This window comes from Wolffia australiana, chromosome 2, assembly GCF_029677425.1.
Source record: "Wolffia australiana isolate 7733 chromosome 2, ASM2967742v1".
NCBI lineage: Eukaryota > Viridiplantae > Streptophyta > Magnoliopsida > Alismatales > Araceae > Wolffia > Wolffia australiana.
In genome coordinates this window covers 14281639-14303862 of record NC_135836.1, presented here as the reverse complement: position 1 = coordinate 14303862, position 22224 = coordinate 14281639, and the positions used below count along the sequence as shown (strand labels likewise).

General features: G+C 36.8%; 1 protein-coding gene and 1 long non-coding RNA gene across 2 annotated transcripts; both read right to left on the bottom strand.

Moving 5' to 3' along the window:
• Positions 1–884: 884 nt before the first annotated feature.
• Positions 885–1600, bottom strand: LOC144715334 (uncharacterized). Its single transcript, XR_013584578.1, has 2 exons — positions 1262–1600; positions 885–1195 (listed from the first exon to the last, which is right to left on the bottom strand). It is a non-coding gene; the product is annotated as an uncharacterized LOC144715334 (long non-coding RNA).
• A 5860-nt stretch (positions 1601–7460) lies between these two features.
• Positions 7461–11644, bottom strand: LOC144716930 (E3 ubiquitin ligase BIG BROTHER-related-like). Its single transcript, XM_078592208.1, has 7 exons — positions 11167–11644; positions 10856–11078; positions 10732–10772; positions 9032–9073; positions 8826–8944; positions 7702–7810; positions 7461–7631 (listed from the first exon to the last, which is right to left on the bottom strand). Exons 1-7 carry the CDS (start codon positions 11521–11523, stop codon positions 7578–7580), a joined length of 945 nt encoding a protein of 314 aa, XP_078448334.1. The 5' UTR covers positions 11524–11644; the 3' UTR covers positions 7461–7577.
• Between the last annotated feature and the right edge of the window lie 10580 nt (positions 11645–22224).

Sequence of the window (22224 nt, the reverse complement as noted above, 5' to 3'; positions counted from 1 at the left end):
CAGAAACGAAATTAGAATTTTGCGTTTGATTGAATAATCAGAAACAAATTTGAATTGTCACCCAGATCGTATTTGAAAACAAAACTTGAATTGTGCTTCTTATGGAATTCGTAAAAGTGAATTTTGAATTGTGTGTCCGATCGGATCTTAGAAGACTTACTTGAAGTTGCGCTTACGAGAACATTTTCTAAAGTGAAATTTAAATTATGTCCAATCAAAATTTCAAAAAATAAATTTGAATTGGGCTTCTGATTGAATTCTTAAAAAGGAAATTTGAATTGTGTGTCCAATCAGATCTTCGAAAACTAACTTAAAATTGCGCTTATGAGGCATTATCAGAAACGAAATTTAAATTATGTTCGATCAAAATTTTGGAAATTAATTTAGAATTGCGCCGCTGTTTGAATTATCAAAAAAAAAAATGAATTGCTACTCTGATCGCATTCAAAAACAACTTGAATCCATAAGGAAATCGACAGCGTGCCGGAGGAGGAGCCCTGAGCAATTAGAAGGCTGCGGTCTCGTCGCTAACCTTAAACTGTAGATAGAGCGAGGATGAAAGGGTGGCGGAGAAGAAGGAAGTTGCTCCGAAGACCGTGGTTGAATTCCGGAGGCTGCTCCGAAGTTGAAAGCAAATAGTTGCCTCCCGAATAGTTGAAAACGAATTGTTGAAAATGAATAGTTGAAAATCAAATTTGAATTGCACTTCTGATAGAATCATCGTAAACAAAACTAAAATGGGCTTGTGATCGAAATCATAAAAAAGTGAAATTTGAATTATGTTCCCGATCGAGTCGTAAAAGAAAACTCCGAATTGCGCTTCTGATCAAAATCCCAAAAACTAAATTTGAATTGCACTTATGATCTAACTATATACAGCATGAAACATGAAAGTATGTTTAATTGAATCACTGAGAACAAAATCTGAGCACACACCGGCCATTAAAGGCTCGAAGAAGAAAAGGAAGAAGAACATGTCAATCTCGATCTCTCCTCTGTGTACTTCTTCTTTGATTTGAGAGAGTTTTTGTTGGTGGCCGGCAAGATGAGCAGTCGTTATCTCAGAATGTCTTTCAAGAAGCGTCGGCAGAGAGAGTGCCGGTGGATCGTTGGCCTTTCGCCTCCGGTGGTTATCTCCGTGATAGTGTTCTTCTTGTTCATGATCTTTGCATGTTCTCCGTGATCGTTAGCCGCCCTGCCCCCCAATGACGATGAGGTTCAGATGCACATGTAGAAATAAAAAATTAACGATCAGACATACCGATTATCGAAACAAATAAAGGTGTGATGCAAAGAACGCGAGCTCCAGATGGAGATCGATCAGGAAATGGCCGAACATTCCTGTCGATGCCCCCCAAAGGTTCTCGTCGAACATGCAGGAAACGGGTAAACCACTACTCCCACCCAGTCGACGGCAGAATCTTCACCAAAGAGGGAGTTCGGCGATGGGATTCGGGCGCCAGGGAGGGGGCGCTGGCGGCGGGGAAGGGGTAGAAGCGGCGAGAGGGCGGGGGAGGAGGGCGGGCCGGCGGCGGCGGGGAGGGAGCTCTCCCACTCTCTCGCTCTCTTCTCTCTCTCTCTTCTCTCGCGCTCTTTCTCTATCTCCTCTCTCAGCCAATCAGAGGCCAGAAGCGCCCATGTATTTGCTTTATAGTAGTATAGATTAATCTGTTGGGTGAGAAGGAACTGCGGTTTGTTAATATTTTTACTTGATACAATGCAGTTTTAAATTTATTGATAATAATATTTTGGGTTTTTGTCCAGTCTGACTCTCAAACTGAAACTAGGCTGAAAGTTTGGTTTCCCCAAGGAAGAGTAATAATTTGATAAAATTGGGGGACAGGTTCACCAAGTGATTGATGAATAAAGATGTTATAGTGGGTGTACAATACTGTTGCCCTGTAATTCTAATGTAGGTTGACCAGTAGAGTTTCTAAAATGTTTTTAAAAATTGGTATTGTAGTTTTTGCATGAACTTTTGAGAGAGAATAATAGTAGATATAAAGTGAAATCTGGAAATTAGAATTAATAATCAAAAGTGGAATAATCATTAATTTAATTTTTTCGCTTTATTTCATTCGACATTCTACCTTAATAATTTTAGCATTGGAATTTAGTTTATAATGTACAAGCAGAGTCAGAAATTAGTGCATGCCATCTAACATAATTCTAAAAATTGGCCTGATGATTTTAGCCCATGCTGAGTTTTTTAGATTCATCGTTACATATTTTGAGCGTGCCCCAAGATCACAACTCAAATTGCAGCACCATATTTTCCAAAAATTGACCCTATATCTCATCTTTGTTTTCTCTTTAACTTTTCAATCGAAATTTGGTATTTTTTCCCAAATCATAGTTCATCAGAAATTCTCAGTCTATCAATCAAGTGAAATAGTAGTAGCAATCGAGTGAAATTTTAAAAATTGAATTAGTAATCGAAAATAGAATATTTATTTATTTGGTTCTTTCACTTAATTCAATATGAAATTATCTCTTAATCATTGATGCATTGAAAGGTAAGTGCATACACTCTAACATAATGCTAAAAAATGGACTGATGATATCACCCTTGCTGAGTTGTTTAGTTTTATCATTATATATTATGGACGAGCTCCAAGATCACTACTAGAACTGCAGCACCACATTTCCTAAATTTGATCTCAACCCATCTTGTTTTCTTTATAGCTTTCCGATCACAATCTGGTATATTTCTTCTCAAATTGTAGTTCATCAGAAATAGCCATTCTCCATCAAAATATCAGTTATTCTACAATCAGAAAAAAAATTCAATGTTTTGATTTCCTAATAGTAAAAATATTATGTTTTCCCCTTTTCTAGGTCAAACTTTCGTTTTTTACTCCAGGCTGATCTGAATATGATTCGGTATCTATCTATATTGTAAAGAAACCCATTTTATCCTTGAAGAATGCATTTAAAACATATGGATTGTCAAAATATCCCTTTTACTAAGTGTAAGAATCTCACCCTTTCTTCTGACCTCAATAATATCATTTATTCTTCTCAAACAGGAAATATAATGCTTGTTTAGTCCCAAAATTTAAAGTCTCTTTGTTACTTGAAAAATATCATATTTTTCTGCACCATTGTCAGAATCTCATATCTTTATTCAGTCATCTAATCCTCATATTTTTTCTAATAAATCGGATCCCTTTCTTTTCTTCACATGTTTCCGAATTCTGGCCTATTGCATGAATCATACATACAAAATTTATCCCCCTAGTTTAAAAAATTGAAGTATGAGGAGGTATTTTTGTAAGGTCAAGGTGTGAATATTACCTAATTAACTGTCTACATAATATTTTCTCATTGCAATTCATTTATTTTAGAATCATGTGAACTAGTCGAATATTGATTCTTGGGACATGCACAACCATATGCAATTGAATATTGATCTCTTGCATCCCATATTGTTTCTCCAGGAAATAATAATCTGGAAATAGCTATGCAATTTCATTCTTTCAAAAAAAAACTATGTAATAACATTACGACATTGATACAATAAATAATTAGTCAGAAAATCTCTTGACGTGGGACTTAAGTTCTGGGATCACTATTTAAGACAATGACGACAATATACTTCAGAAGTGATTTCCTCTCCTGCCCCTCAGACTGCCAAAATGTTATATTTAATATTTCTTATTGTATCATTATGACGTGACTAGATTTTTATATATTTACCAATGATGCTTAAGATCCATGCGAATTTATCAAAATAATGATCATAAATCAATGTTTGATGTACTCATAGAGTATACTAAATGTGGGAATTAAGAAGAAATGTAAGTATAATGATTCGTCCCCAATATATTAATTTGGGATATTTTAGAAAGACATTACCATTAAATAAATTGAACAGACTATCATCACAAAGATACTGTTGACAAGAGGACTTCATTTTACAAGATGTTAAAAACATTGAAATGAAAATCTCAAATATAAGGTAAATGGGCGAGTGATGTCAAGTTATGCATTACTTAATATTTTTGTTGTATTGAGGAACGAGGCAAATAGACCCCAAACTGCCTATTGATAATTCAGGATGGGATATTTGAATCATCTAACCATGAGGGGAATGTTAAAAGGGGGCCAATGGGAAGCCTTGTTGAATGGTCAAAACGGGTTTAAATCATATGTTTTGAATGCTCTGCTCAATGTAAACATTATATGGGGCTACAATTATTTAGTTACTTCAACATAAAAAGATATAAAAAAAAATAGGAAAACGAAATCACATAGATAATCATAGAACCTTAGTTACTGATTTTTCTTGGTCCCTTTTGGAAGTCTTCATTGAGTTTGTAACATAAAATTGACTTAATAACTTTTATAACTTATTATGGATCATCATCTAGATTGAATTTGTAGTAATTTTATAAATTTTTATGTAGGATTTTCCTTTCAACTATAATAAGGATTCAGGCTAGTGAAAATGAAGAATCAGTGATTGGTTGTTGAAAAATGAAGAATCAATGATATTCTAACCCTGAGTACTATGCCATGTCCCTAACCAAGTGTTATGGCCCCTAATACAACAACTGGCACTTAATTCAAATATATTATATGAATAGAGCAATAGAAAAAAGATATTATATGAATACAAATTTGTATCAGCAAACTTTATTGCCCTTAGCACTGAATTCTTTCACAAATAGGCAAGAGGTCACCTCCTGGTCAGCCCACTAAGCCTTATTGGGTAGTCATCAGTGTATATCGAATGGATTGGGCCAATTATGCACAACAATTATATGTATACAAAATAGATTTTGGTTTTCTTTTGTGAGTTTTAATGTGATAACTAGAGCAACCCTGTTCTGACTAATTTTCAGCTAACTCTTAGTGCTTTTCGTCTCAAACTGTTATCACTTTCGCACAAAAGTTTGAGCTTATTTTGAAGCACTTAAGAATATTTAGCCTCCAGATGAATTATCCACATAGGTACTTTTACATAAAAGATAAAAGTTAGGGATAAAAAACCCTTATAATTAGCTGAAGATTCGACATAATTAGTAATCACATTAAAACTCACATAAGAAAGCCAAGTTCTGTCCAATAATGTGTTTGAAAGCCATCTCAAGTGACAAAATACCACTCTCTTGTGACTTTTAATGTGATGGCTAGAGTGACCCTATTCTTTCTAATTTTCAGCTAACTCTAAGGGCTTTATATCAAAATTTCAGATGAAAACTTTAACTAATTTTTTTTTCATATCTATAAAATGACCTAAATGGATGATCCATCTGCGGGCTAAATATTCTTTAGTGCTTCATTTTTTATCTCAAACTTCTATCATTTTTTCACAAAACTTTGATGATATTTTGAGGCAATGAAGATGTCATTTCATGTCATTTAAAACACTATATTTTCCTTCGCACCCATATTTCCCAACAAAAGGCTGGTGGAAAGACCCATCCCCTATTTGAGACTCCTGAAAAATTCAGGATTTCCAAGTTCATCTGTCAGCCTCAAAATGAAGTTAAGTGGAAGAATAAAAACAAGAAAATGCTTGAAAAGTGATTTTTTTTTTGCTCATCACACATGTTTTAAAATAAGGCACAATCTGCAACAGCTGAGGTTACAAAGGAAAATCAAGGGCAAGAAGAGGTACTACATGGCTCTTCTTGCGCCACTAGCAAATTTTCACATGTATAACTCACTGAATTGAAACTTTCAAGAATGAATTTGATAATGTATCACAAGGGTAATGATGGGAACCCGCAAGTTCCGATCAGAGAGAGGAGGGAAGAAGATGCCAGAGTGGTCATCAGGGGATAGACAGAAGATGCTGGAGCGGTAATAAGTGAGAGGAGAGGCCCTGGCAGATTGGACAACTGTCTGGGAGGGATCACCCGGTCCCATGGCTGCCCTCGTAAAGGGAGGGCTGGTCTATTTAAAGCAGAATACAAGCTAAGGATGGTCGTGCGATCCGGTCCGAATTTTTTGGCCAGTGTGCGATTTTTTTTGATCGCACAAAATCGCTGTTCGATGGCCGATGTGAATTTTTGCGAAAAAATCACGTCGCACATCGCACAAAATTGCACAAAAGATGAGCGGGAGGGAAGAATGAGAAAACGAGAGAGGACCGAGCTGCGTACTCAAGTGAGGGAGGGAAGAATGAGGGGGAGAGAGAATAGTGAGCAAGAGAGAGAAGAGAGACAAGAGTGAGAGAGAGCGAGTAAGAGGATGAGAGAGTTGAGCGCGAAAAAGGGATAAGAGAGAGAGAGAGAGAGAGGAAGAGAGAGGAACGACCGAGAGAGAAGAGCGTGAGAGAGAGGAGCGTCACCCGACTGTCTTAAACGAGGGAAACAGAGAGGAACGAGAGAGAGAGAGAGAAGAGCTCGCAAGAGAATCAGAGAAGAACGCCAGATGCCCAGAGAGACAGAGGAGAGTGATAGAGAGAGGAATGGGAGAGAGAGAGATTAGAGCACCAGAGAGAAAGAGAAGAGCGATAGAGTGAGTAACGAGAGAGAGACGAGTGCGAGAGAGAGAGAGAGAGAGGAACGAGAGAGCGAGAGAACAGCGCCAGAGAGAAAGAGAAGAGTGATAGGGAGAGGAACGAGAGAGAGAGAGGAGCACCAGAGAGAAAGAGAGGAGCGATAGAGTGAGTAACGAGAGAGAGAGAGAAGAGCGTGAGAGAGAAAGAGGGAGAGAGAGGAACGAGAGCGAGAGAGAGGAGAGCAAGGAACGAGAGAAAAGACAAGAGAACGAGGAACGACAGAGAAAGAGGGAGAGAGAGGAACAAGAGAGAGAGAGAAGAGCGCGAGAGGAGAAGAGTCCAAGCCTTCAAAAAATCGCACTAAATCGGACATTCGCACCGCACAGGCCCATGGTCGATGTGCGACGCAAAAGACTGTAGAATTGTCCGATGTGCGGTACGGAAAATTGAACCAGACCGCACATCGGACCGTTTTCGCACCGGTTGCACAAAAGGACCAACCCTAATACAAGCATACAAGAAAATGACTAAAGTGTCCCCTATTGATCCGAAACAACTAAAACTGTCCTAGATACAACAGGAAGATGCGGAGAGCGGTATCGTATCAGGTACAAGTAGGCAATAATGGTTAAAAATATGGATTTTGTAGAACTGAGATTAGTTGTTGTGTTACCAAACAGTTCCATGAACAATAATACCCCACGAGTAGATAGTTCCTTAGCAACACAGATTTAAAATTACTTTGGAAAAATACTTTCCACAACATATATTTTACTTCCAAATTAGACTCTGACATAAGGATAACAAATACTAGTTAGAGTTTTTCATTATTACTTTTCTAAATTAAACATCACAACGAACATCGGAAGAACTTCAAAAAGGTGAAACAAGTCATAATCTATTTCCAAGTTAAGTTTTGCTCCTCCAGTGTTGTTTCATCCCCAAAAAATCTAGGTTTTTATCTCCAATATTTTATGGAAAGGGGAGTGAGATGGGACAAAAGGCAGAAAGGCAATTACCTGGACTTATTAGCTGAGAAGAAATATGACACGGAATGACCAGGATCCCCACAATTATATACAATGAATAAAAGGCCGCAAGCTGCAAATCTGTTAATTCCAGGTCATGTCCGTGAATTTCCTGAAACAACAACATCGGCACTGCAGATCGGACATATCTGCATCAACCATCATCCAGCGTTGAATCAGAAATGGATACCCATAAATGCCAGAATGAGGATGAAGTACCTTGTTTATTTGTAGCCACCGGTTGATGCACTCTGGGTGGTAGATGTGCTTGCACGGAAGATGAACCAAGTTCTCACCATCGTCAAAATCAAGACGGCAAATGACGCATCTGGATAAGGATTAATCATAACATTAAGCAACTAAACCAGCTTTCGTTCACAATCTTTCTTGTGGATTCAACCTCTGACTTACCCACCATAAGTATTTGATTAAGTAATAATTTAACTCCAATTTCCCAAATGGGCTTAAGTAAATTTTAATAACAGTCGACCAGATCAGGGTTCTTGATTGGATTGTCAAAATCAAGGTGTAAAATGATCCATCTGTATAAAAGGTTGCTCACATCATGGAGCAGAGAAACCAGCTGGTTCACATCGTTTTTTATCTTCAATACTAGTAGAGTTCGGCAAGCGATCTAACTCGGGGCCGACTGAGATTGGATTGACTGAATTTATCGATCTCTGTGGTTGATAAATTCAGATTAAGGATATAGGATATGGAAGATTAATCAATCAAACAACTCTGAATAGTAAGTCAGATGTTGAATTCACTAGAATGATTGTGAACTAAAAGTGGTTTACTTGCTCAATGATTTTTTGAAAGATGTGAAACAATTCTATCCAGTCGAGTAGAGCAGATCAGACCTCTTGATTGGATCGTCAAAATGTAGGGGGCAAATGATCCATCAGGATAAGAGTTGATTCACATCATTGAGCAAATAACCAGATTTAGTTCACAATTTTCCTAGTGGATTCAACCCCTCACTTACCCTCCATGATTGTTTGATTGCAATATCCAATATCCTTAATCGTTGATTGGCCCATTTGATCAGTTTGCTTCACTCAGCCCGATCTCAATCTGACAGAGTCAATTGATTCACTTGAATAATCAAATCGTTGATCAACCGCTAAGATCGGTCAATTCAATCAACACAATCTCAGTCCGGGCGATTTAGATCGATTGCCAAACTGTACTAGTATTGAAGCTAAAAACGATGACCCATTGAAAATGAGAAATATTTGAAAGAGTGGTTTCATAAACGAACGTTTAAGTTTTTCTTCCGGAATGTGCATGTTCCTTTATAAGAAATATTAACACGAAATGGCAGTTTTTTATTTACTCACTGGTCGTTCATCTCCTCAGAGCCAGTCGATTGGTAGGTGAGAGAAGGCAACGATGAAATTGTGTCAGCGCTGAGGCCTTTGCCGACAGTTCCCACGACCTCACCCAAAGCAAGAAGTTCCTATAGATATTAAAACGCTTTTACAAATCTTGACTGCATAAAGGTTTTCAGTAGTTTGCAGGATGGAATAACATGAGAAGGCAGTACCTCGTATGTCAACTCATCGGGGTCAATCTCTAACCATGCTTCCTACAAGCGTAAGAATTGATTTCCACGTTCAAAATTTTCAAAAGCAAGTGGGGAAAGAAAATGGGGACGGTCATCAACACACATTAATCTACATGTATATAAAGATATTGAGATGGCTAAGTTTCTCAAGGGAACAACCACATGTAGAGAGACAGATGATGTTTGTAAACAAGAACAACCAAAGTGAGAGCGAGGCTAAGTTAGTCAGCAAGACCAAAACATAGAAAGAAGCTTAAGTTCACCAGCACACAGAAAAATAAGATTTGATTGAGTAAAAGTGGTTCTTTGCCAAACACAGAAACATAGAAAGAAGGTTAAGTGCGTGTTCGGAGGGTGGATCGGTCCAAATTTTTTCTCTAGTAATAAAATACAAGAGTGGTTTATCAAAAAACCGCAACATCAAGATTCATGTTCCGGATCGTCCTGGACGTGGACGATGGACGGGACGGGACCGAATTTCGTCCTGTCCGACGTCCAGAGTAAGTTCAGGGACGAAGGACGAGACGGTTTTTCGTCCAACGATAAAAAAACCGTCCCGTCCAGTCATACCGGGACGGTTTTTCGTCCCGTCCAGTCTTCCCTGGACGAATTTTCATCCCTAAATTCGTCCCAGATGAAAAAACCCATTTTACATTTTTAATATATTAATATAGATTTTTTCAAGTTTTTTAGGGAATTACTGAGGAGATAGAACGCAAAGGGACATATGTACAATTATTTCTGAGTGGCGTCCATTTGCACGGACGTAAAAATACAGGGACTTTGATGCAAATTGTCATTGTGAGGCAACATGGCAACATCTCAACCATCGGATGTGAATCCAGCAGTTTTCCGTTCAGACTCATCCGGCCCATCATCTGAGACCTCCGAACGGACTGTTTTTTCGTCCCACGGGACGAAAACCGTTCCGTTCGGTGGTCCCCCAGATGAATTTTCGTCCCGAAATTCGTCCGTATCCTCGGACGGGACGATTTTTTGTCCTGGGACGAAGAAATCGTCCCGTCCGCGTCCCTGCCCTATAATTCAAGGTTTTTACTATGCCTTGATCAAGAACTTATCAAAAAAGGTAAGCAATCTAGACACAAAATAAAAAGTAGGCGTCAAGACAACAAAACAATACTCATTCAGAACACTTGTGCCCATGAAAAAGAACATTAGATATCCGTTAAATATGGGATTTTTTAACAATATTTCAAAAGATATGGACGATTAATTTTTTTTCGTTTCTAGCCAACAATCTTCGCTGCCTCCTATAGAATTAGTCTGAGCAGTGAAATTATTTTAACCGAGGCATTCAAATTATCAACGAAGTAAGAGGTTAGAAAGAAACATGAACAACTAAAGAAGTAAAAGGTTAGAAAGGAAAATAATGCAAATGCAAAGAACGAAAAAACAGTACAAAGATGGATCATTTTATGATATGCGAACCCTATAAAACGACGAAGATTATTCAAAAAATAAGTACGACGCCATCAAGCCGGATAATCCCAACGCTGAACCCGGTTTGCTGTATACGCCTTCCAAGATCTCAAACCCCAACATTCAAGAACCCAATATCTTCGGTATATTTTTCTACCATGCACTTAAGAACTTTATGAGAAAATGGAAATTGAAACCCGATGAATATATCAACGAAGAAAGCCAAAACACCCCATTACCTGTGATCTGTGGCGATATTCCATAATCTCTTCCGAGATCCCTACAGTGCCAAGAATCGAGATTATTGCCCATAAACGTTCCAAATGCATCGGCAAACGCTAATCATAACGTGTTAATACTCACCGATCCCAGCAAGGGCCATCAGCCGGGTGGTCAATTCCCGCTCCAAATCCTCCTGACTTATCGTGTAATCGGCGTAATCCTCGAAAAACGGAGCGCTATCCACTACAGATCCACGCTCTTCAGAAAAATCACTATCTTCGTCATCGTAGGAGCGAAGCTCGTACTCGCTTCCACTCTCGTCGCCCCCAACGTTGTTATCCGTAAGCAACATGTAAGCCGCTTCCTGCAAACCCACCGCGAAATTCCGACATCGGCACGTCGATCTAGGGATTTCAACATTCCGGAAAAAAAAACATTTGAAGATTAAAAACCTGCTCCTGCAGCCTTCTAGCAAGCACAAAATCCGCATCGACTTGTCCCAAACTGGCAAACCCCCTCCTCGCAACCCCTCTGTACGAGTGAAAATCCCCTTTCTCCTCTTCCTCCTCATCATCATCCTCGTCAGCATCAAAATCAAAGTCAATTTCATCATCTTCCTCGGGTCTTTCGGCAGAAATTCCGCTAACACACGGCTTGAGAAGGGCATCAGAGCCATTCCCGACGAAATTCTTCCGGATCGAAAAGGGTCGGGGAAGGGGATGAAGGAAGAGTAAGAAGAATCGTTGCAGGTAGCCGAAGAGCAGAAGGCTATGATCGACGAGGCGAAGCCATACCTCGGGCGGCGCCATTCGAAGAATCGATCGAACTACTTTGGAAGAAAAACAGAGAAGAAATCTACGATTTCAACTGGTTCTATCATCCGTCGCTTTCCCTCCAAAACTTTTCTCTTTTTTTCCTGGCAGATCGTCCAATCAATAAGTAGATCAGGCCCATGGCCCTTCTAATAATACATATATTAGGTGCCTTTTGTTCTTAGGATTTTAAGAGGGTTTAACATCTTTTTTTTTGGAATAAAGTTGTGGGGTTTCCAGCATGATTTGCCTGCTGCTATCCTTTATGATGTCCACTATGGTCTTCGTCAATGTTTATGATAATAATAATAACGTTCCGTCCCTCGTCCCGGACGAAAAAAACCCATTTTATATTTTTAATATATTAGTATAGATTTTTCTAAGTTTTTTAGGGAATTACGGAGGAGAGAGCATGCGAAGGGTCATAAGTACAATTATTTCTGAGCGGCGTCCATTTTCAAGCAAGTAAAAAAACAGGGACTTTGATGCAAATTGTCATTGCGAGGCCATGTGGCTATATCTCAACCGTCGGATGTGAATCCGGAGGTTTTTCGTCCAGATTCGTCCGTCCAACGTCCGAGACCTCCAGACAGATTGTTTCTTCGTCCCATGGGACGAAAACCATCCTGTCCGGTGGTCCCTGGGATGAATTTTCATCCTGAATTTCTTCGGTATCTTTGGACGGGACGATTTTTTCGTCCCTGGACGAAAAAATCGTTGCCTCGGCGTCCCTGCACTATACTTCCTTGTGTGTCGGGGATACATGGCAAGTGCACTAGAAAAGAGTAGGAACCGGGTCGTCCATGGCGAACCATCCAAAGCATAACAGCACACTCTTGCGATCGGTCCACCATGAATGAATAATTTAAAACCATGTATACGGTCCTTACTTATCTAACCACTGGCCACTGTCCCCATCCATTATACCTACTGTCTTATATGGGAACCCATCTCTCACCTGTGCTCCACCCTAAGATACTCCTAACTAATAACTTTTTTCTATCTTTTCCTTTGGGATATCCTTGTGATATATTTTTCATTATAAACATCCTCCTATTTTCAATTTATATCTTCATATATGTGTTTGTCTTCATCGTTATCTTTCTTCATATTGATGTTAGTATGAGATGTTTTGCTCCCTTGGATTCCAAGTAAGTATTGGTTGATGCACTCACTTTGATAGATTTCACATCAAGAGCATTTTCATATGGCATTCATCTCAAGTTTGGTTTTGGAATAAAAAACCTATTTCCAGTACTTGTTCTATATTACCCTTTTCAAAAAATGTGCATCCTCAATGTCGAGAAAAATCCAAGAACATAAAAATAATGGGATTTATGTTAAAAAAATAAATTACACTTTTAAATTTTCATCATCATCAATGGGCATTCCTCATGAATTTTCCACCGGTCTTCCCTTCATCATCGTCCTTAAAACTTTCTATTCCTCTTTTATTCACCAAAAATATTTGAAGTTGGATACCTATGTAATACTATCTTTCCTTCTCCGTGTATCTGTTATATACCCTATCGCTCTCTTTTGAATAGTTCCTCTTTCTTTTACCTATATTTACCCATCAAGGATTCATCCTCGCAGCTATGTTTTATTGATTTACATTTGACAGGTGACAAACAGGACGAGGAAATGTTTTCCTTCTACTTTCGGATAGGAGGAAGGTTGTTGAAGGAGGCCAAGCACCAAGTAGCATCCACCCTTGAGAGAGTGATATTTTCGTGAGAAGTGTGAGGCCCCCATCCCGAGAGAGAAGCCAGAGACCTAGAATAATAGTGTCATATCTAGAAATAAGTACACACCTTCATTCATTTACATTAACTCTTTCCAAACTATGAGGGTTTGAGTCTCACATTCCTAAAATTCATGGTGTCCATCTTGTCATGGAGAGTTTCCTACTTAGCATACTATTTAAAAAATTAACACTTCATTCATATCTGTTATTTGTTTCAGAGACTAAGGGAGTGATTTAAAGGAAACTAATGGGACATTGCTAAGGATGATCATGATTTAAATATGGGGTTTACGATAACACACAAAATCATGTATTAATATCATATGAATTAATTTTGTATATTTATGAATGTAATATAATGTTATCATATAATGAATGGTTAAACTCAAGTTTTTATGAATTTTATAATTTTCCCTTCGTTTTGATATTTTTCACACAATTCCCTACAGAAAAATCACATTTAAATGAATTTATTAATTTCCAATGTACATTTTAGACATATCAGTTAGAAAACATGTGCACAATGATTGATTCCTCTCTGGGTTTGATGTTTGTATGATTTTACACAAGCATAGTGAATGGGAAGTCTATTGGGAAAAGTGTCACACCACAGGGTGAACTATTGAAGGAGTGAAAGCATTTTATGAGATTAGAGTATGCCAATTTTATCTAACAAAGATAGATCATAAGGCAAGTATGATGGCGTACTAGAGAAGAAGAGAAATTCTGATGGTCCAGATCAAATACTAGACGGTAGAACTATCTTCAGTTCCTCTCCATCTCATGTCTCAATCCCTAAAATAGGCCTGAAAATAAATTATAAGTATGTATTTGAGCTTTTCCCCCAGAAATGGTTGGTCAGCAAAAAAGTGAAGCTAGATATCAACTTGTTTGTTCTAATATAACTCTAGTAAGGTTTCTTTTGCCTAGTGCAAAACACCTTGCTCAGGTGACATATGCAAGCCCTCATGTGAGTCATTTAATACACATCACTTCTAGGTTGGATTAGACCAAAACAAAACCAATCCAAATCAATTATGACATGTCTATTAGAGTATTAGTTTTATATCATTAATGTTTCTCCAAAATTTTATGTTATTCCAACATTGGTCTATGATAAGTCAATATAAAGGTATTATTAAATAAGAGTTCACTAAGGCACATTTTATTGATATTTCATATTAAATCCTAACTTGGAGCATGTACATTTAGATAAATATCTTGTTAAAACTCTCCACATGTTCATATTTTAAATAGTATAAAAGTATAGGATTATGTACTTAATGCAACCCACTTGACCAATCAACCAAGTGAACTGAATCTAACCTCTTCTTTGGATAATTTTGGACCCTTTTCAGGACTAGTAAAATTTCCCTCGTGAAAGGACCAAGGGACTCTACGAAAAGCCAAAGGAGACCTCATTGGGCTAATGGGCCTCCCTCTTGAGAGAAAACCCAAGAACGAGCTCCAAGAGACCCTTTAAAAGGATTCAGATCTTCTAGAAGGGGCACAAGTGGGCCTATGGCTTGGTCCAAATCTCACTTATCAAATTGATCCATTATCTAAGGTATGCCTATTAATGCTTTAGAGTCCTTTGTAGGGAATGTTTGTCTGATATCCGGTATTGGACATTCGATATCCGATATCTGGAAAAAATTGGGACGGTGTCTGATGTCAAATATTGAATATCGAACGGATTTTATCTGGCAGGTGAAAAAGGATATCGAGGACGGATATCAAATGGTAAGTGTGAGGGGAATGTCAGATACCGGATATCAGATTTCAATATCCGGAAATTGACACCGGTATCCAAATATCGATATCCAGTATCAAGAGGAAAAATCAATAATTATCATGATTATAGATGATTTATGTTAACAACACTAAATATTTTTACTATATTAGTATCTCATTTAATATATACATCTCAAAATTTTTGTTTTCTTCCATAAAGATTCGGAGTTTAATATTAAACTCCTAATCCTATTGTCCCATATGGAGGAAAACAAAAATTGTGAATTGTATATACTAAACGAGATAGGATATATATTTAGCGAGTTAATAATATATTTTATTCATATTTAATACATATATATTTTTACTATAATATTCGCTCGTATAATATATACACCTCAGAATTTTTTATATATATATGGGATAATAGGATTCAGAGTTTAATGCCAAACCCTGAATCCTATTGTCCCATATGGAAGAAAACAAAAATTTTGAGTTGTATATATTAAACGAGGTACGATATTTAACGAATTAATAATATATTTAATTTATATTTAATATATTATTCGATCATATAATATGTACACCTCAGAATTTTTGTTTCTTCCATATGGGATAATGGGATTCAGATGCTATTTAATGTTAAACTCCAAACCCTATTATCCCATATGGAAGAAAATAAAAATTTTGAGCTATATATATATATATTAGACGAGCTACTAAATTATTCAGAAAGCTCTCATTTACCTGCTGGCCGGCGTATTTCCTCTCCATACCATGTCACATAGACATCTATGATGAATTTAATTTATTTTTACAACCATTCTATGTTGGATATTGAAATCCAATATCCAACTCCAATATCCAATATCGTCATCCTTCTTGGGAGACGAAGGCGGATGACGACATCGAGACGGATCGCAATATCAGATATCCGTACTGTAACAACCGATATCCGATATTGGTATCCGCTATCCAGATAGCGGTAAAAATGGATACTCGAAATTTGATTTCTGGTATTCGGTACATCATCCGTCCCGATACCGTAATCTGACGTCGTTATCAGGAGGGGCGATCACTAGTCCTTTGTAAAAGACATCCTGAATATTCATTTAGAGTCCTTTGTGAAGTGACCTGACAAGGCCTAGGTGGGAGAGAGAAATCCTTCTCTCTATTCCCTCTCCCAAGGGTTCCCTCCTCTCTCTCTCTACATTGGAGCTGCCAAGGATCCAAGAATTGAGAAGCGTCCAGGGCTTGAGCAGGTGGAAGAAGAGGCCCACCATCCATGTAAGCCAATTCTTTATTTCTCTACCCTTCTTCTTCTTGACTAATCTTTATATTATATGGTAGAAATCAAGATTAGTGTTCTTTCTCTCTCTAGACCACTTGTATTGTGGGAATTGGGTATTCTTGGCCCAGGAACACAACCAATTCCATTCAGTGTCGGCAGATCCCACAAGTGTGGGGTGAAACAGAATCTTACAAATCTTGGTCGTAAATCATTGTTGACCAATATTTATTTAAGGAGAACAATTCGAAATTCAATTTCCTCTAAATTTCTTGCATATTTAATTTTGACAAATTAAATTGGGTAAAAAATCTAGAAAAATAGCAAAAATCATTAAAATGTATTCTGACCTTGCCTGAATATTTTTACACTCGTTAAAATCATTTAAATGGATAAATTCATAATGTACATGCTTTTACACTCCATTTCATAAAAAATATATAATTCTTAAAATTCTCACACACACGTTTTAGCTTAAATCCACTCAATTTTGGTCTAGTGCTCTCTGTGGTTTGACCCTCACTCCTCTATCAATGAGGAATGTAAATTTATTGCTTAATCAAGGGAACTCATCACTCGATTTAGGTTAGTGATACTTAGTAACAATAACCTATACCCCTAGTTCCCAGATTATCAATCTAAATTGTCTTAATTCTCAAAATAAGAACAATAACTTCTTGATCCTTATGACATTTTATTCATTCCCCTTGCCTATCTCACTTTTACCTCTCTTTTATTAGTTTCAATATTCAAATAAATTTGCAATTCTTCGAAAAATGATACCCACTCAGTTTGTTTTTCTTATTTTTCATGTTAAACTTTTGTTGGACAACATGTATGATTTCAAAGGATGCCAATTATTGTTTTAGAGAACACATACGAGATTTTCCAAGTAAAAATGTGTCTTTTGCGTTCAAAAATTAAATAAATAAAATACTATGACTAGGAAGAAAAGAGTAAGTGAAACACTAAACACAAACTTCCCCTTGCATGATGGATAGCTCATCCTACATGTCTAGACTCATCATTAAAGCAAATCATTGTAAGATAGAGGTATGCATGTCTTTAAGTCAGAAGCACATAATCTCCTGTATTTGAACTTCTATGACACATCTAATTTTACTTTGTCAGCTAGAGCTATGTAAATCTTATATTTATCATCTTCACACTTTCATCATGGCCTACCTGACACCACTCTATCCATGAACATACCCAAATAGGTAACCATCCAATCATTGTTCCTTACTATGTGTGATGCATTATACTCCTAAGTCTATCTATTTTTCTTATTTTGAAAATGATATCACAGTGGTATCTTCATATTCTTTATTCCTTTATCCATTTTCACTTTTCAACTTTGATAAAAAGCAAATAAGAATGATAATTCATGTTTATTTCATGCATTTTAGAGCAAAACTAAGCTAATTTTATGCATGTTATCACAAATTTTATGTAATTTTCACCAAACATGCTTATCTCCACTAACTAATTATTCTTGCACTAAAATCAATATATTATGATGTTTTAATGGTTTAAAGGGATAATCTAAAAATAATTAATTTGGTGAAAATTTCATCCAAAAAGGAGTTTTAGATAAAGAGATATTTAATTTTGAATTTTAGAGAATTTTCTAGATTATATTTGAAATTTTCCAAGTATTTTTTGGGTTAAAAATGGTAAAATCGAGGCCCACTAAGGAGGGATGATGTGGAACAATTGTTGGCTCTCTTTCTTGTGGTACAAGTCATTTTGTGCCCTACAAGTAGGGATCATGTGGAACAAATGGTGGCTCTCTTTTCTTGTGGAACGAGTCAAATTTGTGCCTTACAAGGATGGATGATGTGGCACCGGATGAATATAATGTCGCCTTCAAGCCAATCATACTACCGTGTTTATTTAAGTTCATTGAATAAAATATTTACGTTCATTATTATTCCGCATGATGTTTATAATGAAGTCAATGAATACATGCAATGACTTAGTGAATTATGATGACATCATAATACAGTGATCACAAGTCTTTAAACATGTATTCTAGATATTCATATTCGATGGATAGTCGAGATGGACATCAAATTATCCGGATAGAATAATACGGTAAGTATAGCTGATCCTATGGCTATTAGTGTGGCGACAATAAGGACATATAGTAGGTGCTCTTTGGAGAAAGAGTTCATTGAATTGATCTGTATGAATCCTTGAATGTTATTATACCGAAATGTCAATCATGTTGATTCAAGTTACGGTTGTATAAGTGATCCACTGACCTGAGACACTAAGGACATCTCGTGAGTGGACGACTACGTTTTGACTATGAATTACGAGCCTCTAATCATGGGATTCAAATAAGTTATAGATCGGATGTAGTAAGAAGCTTACAGAGATGATTGAGTGGTCAAGACGGGATCATTTGCCCTCGGTATAAGAGGAGATTGACTCAAGGAAGACGATTCAAAAAAATCCGTGGCCAGGGTGGTGAGGATATTAGAGAAGACGTTCTCCAATGATCCCCATTACGGATCAGTACTAATCGAATGACATATTAGGGTTTGACAATAAACCATACCCTAAGTCGCTCGAGAGTCTCGTGTGGATGATGGATTATACATATACGATAGCCGATGACGGTAAAGGTTACATGAGAGAATTTGAGACTACTCGGTCTTCTAACTCACGAGGTGTAGCTTGGCACCCCACGGGATGGAAACTTAAACTATCGATTAGGTTAAATCGATCGTTATTTAATTAATCTATATGTTGATATAGTTAATTAATAAGGTTGGCCAATAAATGTTATTGGGCCGCTAAAGCTATTAACTAGAATGATACATGGGCCTAGAGGGTCACACACACAAGGTCATAAGGGCATCGGTGGATATATTTACTTTGTAGGGTTTTTTAGAAAAATCTTAAGTGAAAGATAAAGAGGGAAAGGGGTTTGATTTTAAGCACCCATGCAAGCCTGATTTGATAGCCCCTCCCTTTCTCCACTCTCTTCTCCACGCATCCAAGAGTGTCTTCATGGTGAGGAGATCTTTAAGATTTTCAAGAAGAGTTGAAGAAGAAGACATGGAGATCCAAGCCCTGAGTGATTGTGTGGATACTTCTAAAGGCCGGACGCATGAACGGCTTCAGAACGATCTTGGAGCGACAAAGTCAAGGGTGGAATGAGTTCCCCAAAAGGTACTTTCAATATTTTGTTTAAAGATCGATTGTGAATCAATCGACACGCTTCCGCATCCATGGAACGTGTTTTCCATGGACGAATCAAGCCATCAAACCCGACAACATCCTAAAAAAAATGAATTACTAGAAATACTCAAAATTCAATTGGTCATAACTGCTAATCCTATGGGTAGTTTTAGATCAAATGGCCACCTCTTATTTCTCTTTCCATGACCCATGGTTGAGCCTATAAATAAATCCCAAGGCTAGGCTCTTCTTGTACTTCATTTTGTCTTTCTCCATGTGGGAGACCTTGTGAAAGAAAGGTGTATGAGTGCTAATTTAGGGTTTTTCCTCTCGCAAAAGTGAGTTTCTCCCCTCTCTTGATCTATCTTCGTGTCTATTGCAACATGCCAAGGCACCAAGCGCAATATACGGGTTCATGAAGGGAGATTAATGCTTGGGAGCATCGCCAAAGGAAGAGGTAAGTCCCAAACATTTAATTAAGATTTGTATTCCATTTCCCACATCTTTCTATCCATTCCACATTCTCATATCACTTCACTCTCTGTTATAAGTTATTAAACCGTATGAGTAGGGATTAATGGCTTATACCACCCATTCCTAATTAGGATTTTCATAGAAAACCCCCAATTAGGGTTTCTTCATCACATCTATTCATTACTCTCATCCGATTCTCACTCCACGATTTTAATATTATCCTAATAACTGGTATATGTTCATAATTCCTATGAGTAAGAATTAAGAACTTATATATATAAATTAATTTAATTAAAATCATAATATATATCTAGTATCTCTTCTTTCCATGCTCTCTCATCTTAATCACTTTCTTAATCATTACTTTGTTCCAAATATCAATCTTAATCACAAAACCTTCTCTATGCTTCGACCCCTTACTCAAAATTTTACATCAATAATAAGTGAATTAGGGTTAATTTATAAATATTATTGCGTAAGTCTTTAAATTACACATTGACTAGGTTAACTGCCTAAATTTCGACTAATAAAACTTCTCAACTTCATTTATATGTATGATCCTTGATGATAAATTTAACGTTGCTACACTCCTATCAAATTTACATGATGAATGAAATTTCAGTAGCTTAGATTTTGTAAATTATTACACATTACATTCCTCTTAACTTTTGAGATATTTGAGACTGTCTATTGTTTGCTTGTTATTTTAATTTAGTGTACAAGTTTTTGTACCCTTTAAATAAAAATATCATGGGATTTTCACATATCAGTTTTTATTTTCCTCCATTGATGAAATGTCCACCACTTGCTTGTTCATTGTCACACATGTGCTTCCATCATCTTCGACAATTTTCTTGAGGATCATTCTACGTTTTTGGTTCGTAGGCTTTGATTAAATGCCGGATAAATAATTTTGATGCATCAAAATATCCAAAATAATTTAAAATTTATATGTAAACGCGGATGATCACATCAACGTGTGTGCAACTGATTCCACTATTGACTTCCTAGAAGAGTTCCTTCAAGCTGTTCATGCGTTCAACCTCTAGATGTACCCATGTGATCGATGTGACAATAAATATATTCTACTTCTTCTCCAATGCTTCTGTATGATTAGTAGATATCTTCACCATTAAGTCTCACTGGTAGAGACAGTGAAATAGAAACAAATGAAACATCAGTAACTAAAATCGGTGAACCCTCTACTTATGCTTATTTTGGAACTTTTCAAAAAGTCCTTGTAACTTTAACTATATCCACTAACTTATATAGATGGTATGTGTGTGACCCTCTATGCCCACTTACCAGCCTAGTTAATAACTTTAATGGTCCATTAACATTTATCAAGTAACCTTATAAAGTAATCAATCCAAGATCAATTTAACCAAATTGATAGCTTAACTTTACAGCCCATGGGGTACCAAGCTACACCTCGTGCTCTAGAAGATACAAGGTACGTACTTAACTCTTTTGTTGAATGGTTAACATCTTTGCTTTCCATATACATATAATCCTTCATTATTGTAAGACTCCTAAATGACTTAGGGTATGATTTTCCATCAAACCCTAACATATCAATCCATTTAGTACTAATGCATAATGAAGATCGTAGGATAACATCTTCTTCAATATCATATGCACTACCCTTGCCATGGATTTAATGCATCTTTTTCCTAAAGCCAATCTCCTCCTATATGGAGGGCAGCAGATCCCATCTCAGCCACTCATTCATCTTTGTGTACTTCTTTCTATGTCGGAGTCAATACTTATTTGAATATAATGATTAGGGACTCACAAGTTTTAGTCAAAGTATAACAATCATCCACAAGATTTCTTTGGTGTATAAATACGAAGGACCACTGTATATGACCAGGACATGGATGTTGATAGTTTACATTTAAACATACTATCTTTCAGGGGTTGGTGTAGCTTACTTCAGTGAACTATTTTCCTAAAGAGTACCCATCATTTGTAATGGCCATATTATGTGCCATTTTTTTGTGTGAATCTAATATTATTTATTGATAGTTCAATGTCCATCTCGAGTATCCATTGAATAGGAATGTTTAGAATACATGTTTAGCATCTAGTGATCACTATATTTTGATATCATCACAATTTATTTAGTCGTTGCGCATATTTAGGTAGATCATTATAAACACCTCATGAGAATAATAAGAAATATAAATTTATTATAATGAACTTAAAATCACATGGAAGAGTGATTGCCTTGATACATTCATCATATAAAAAAGTCAAATAC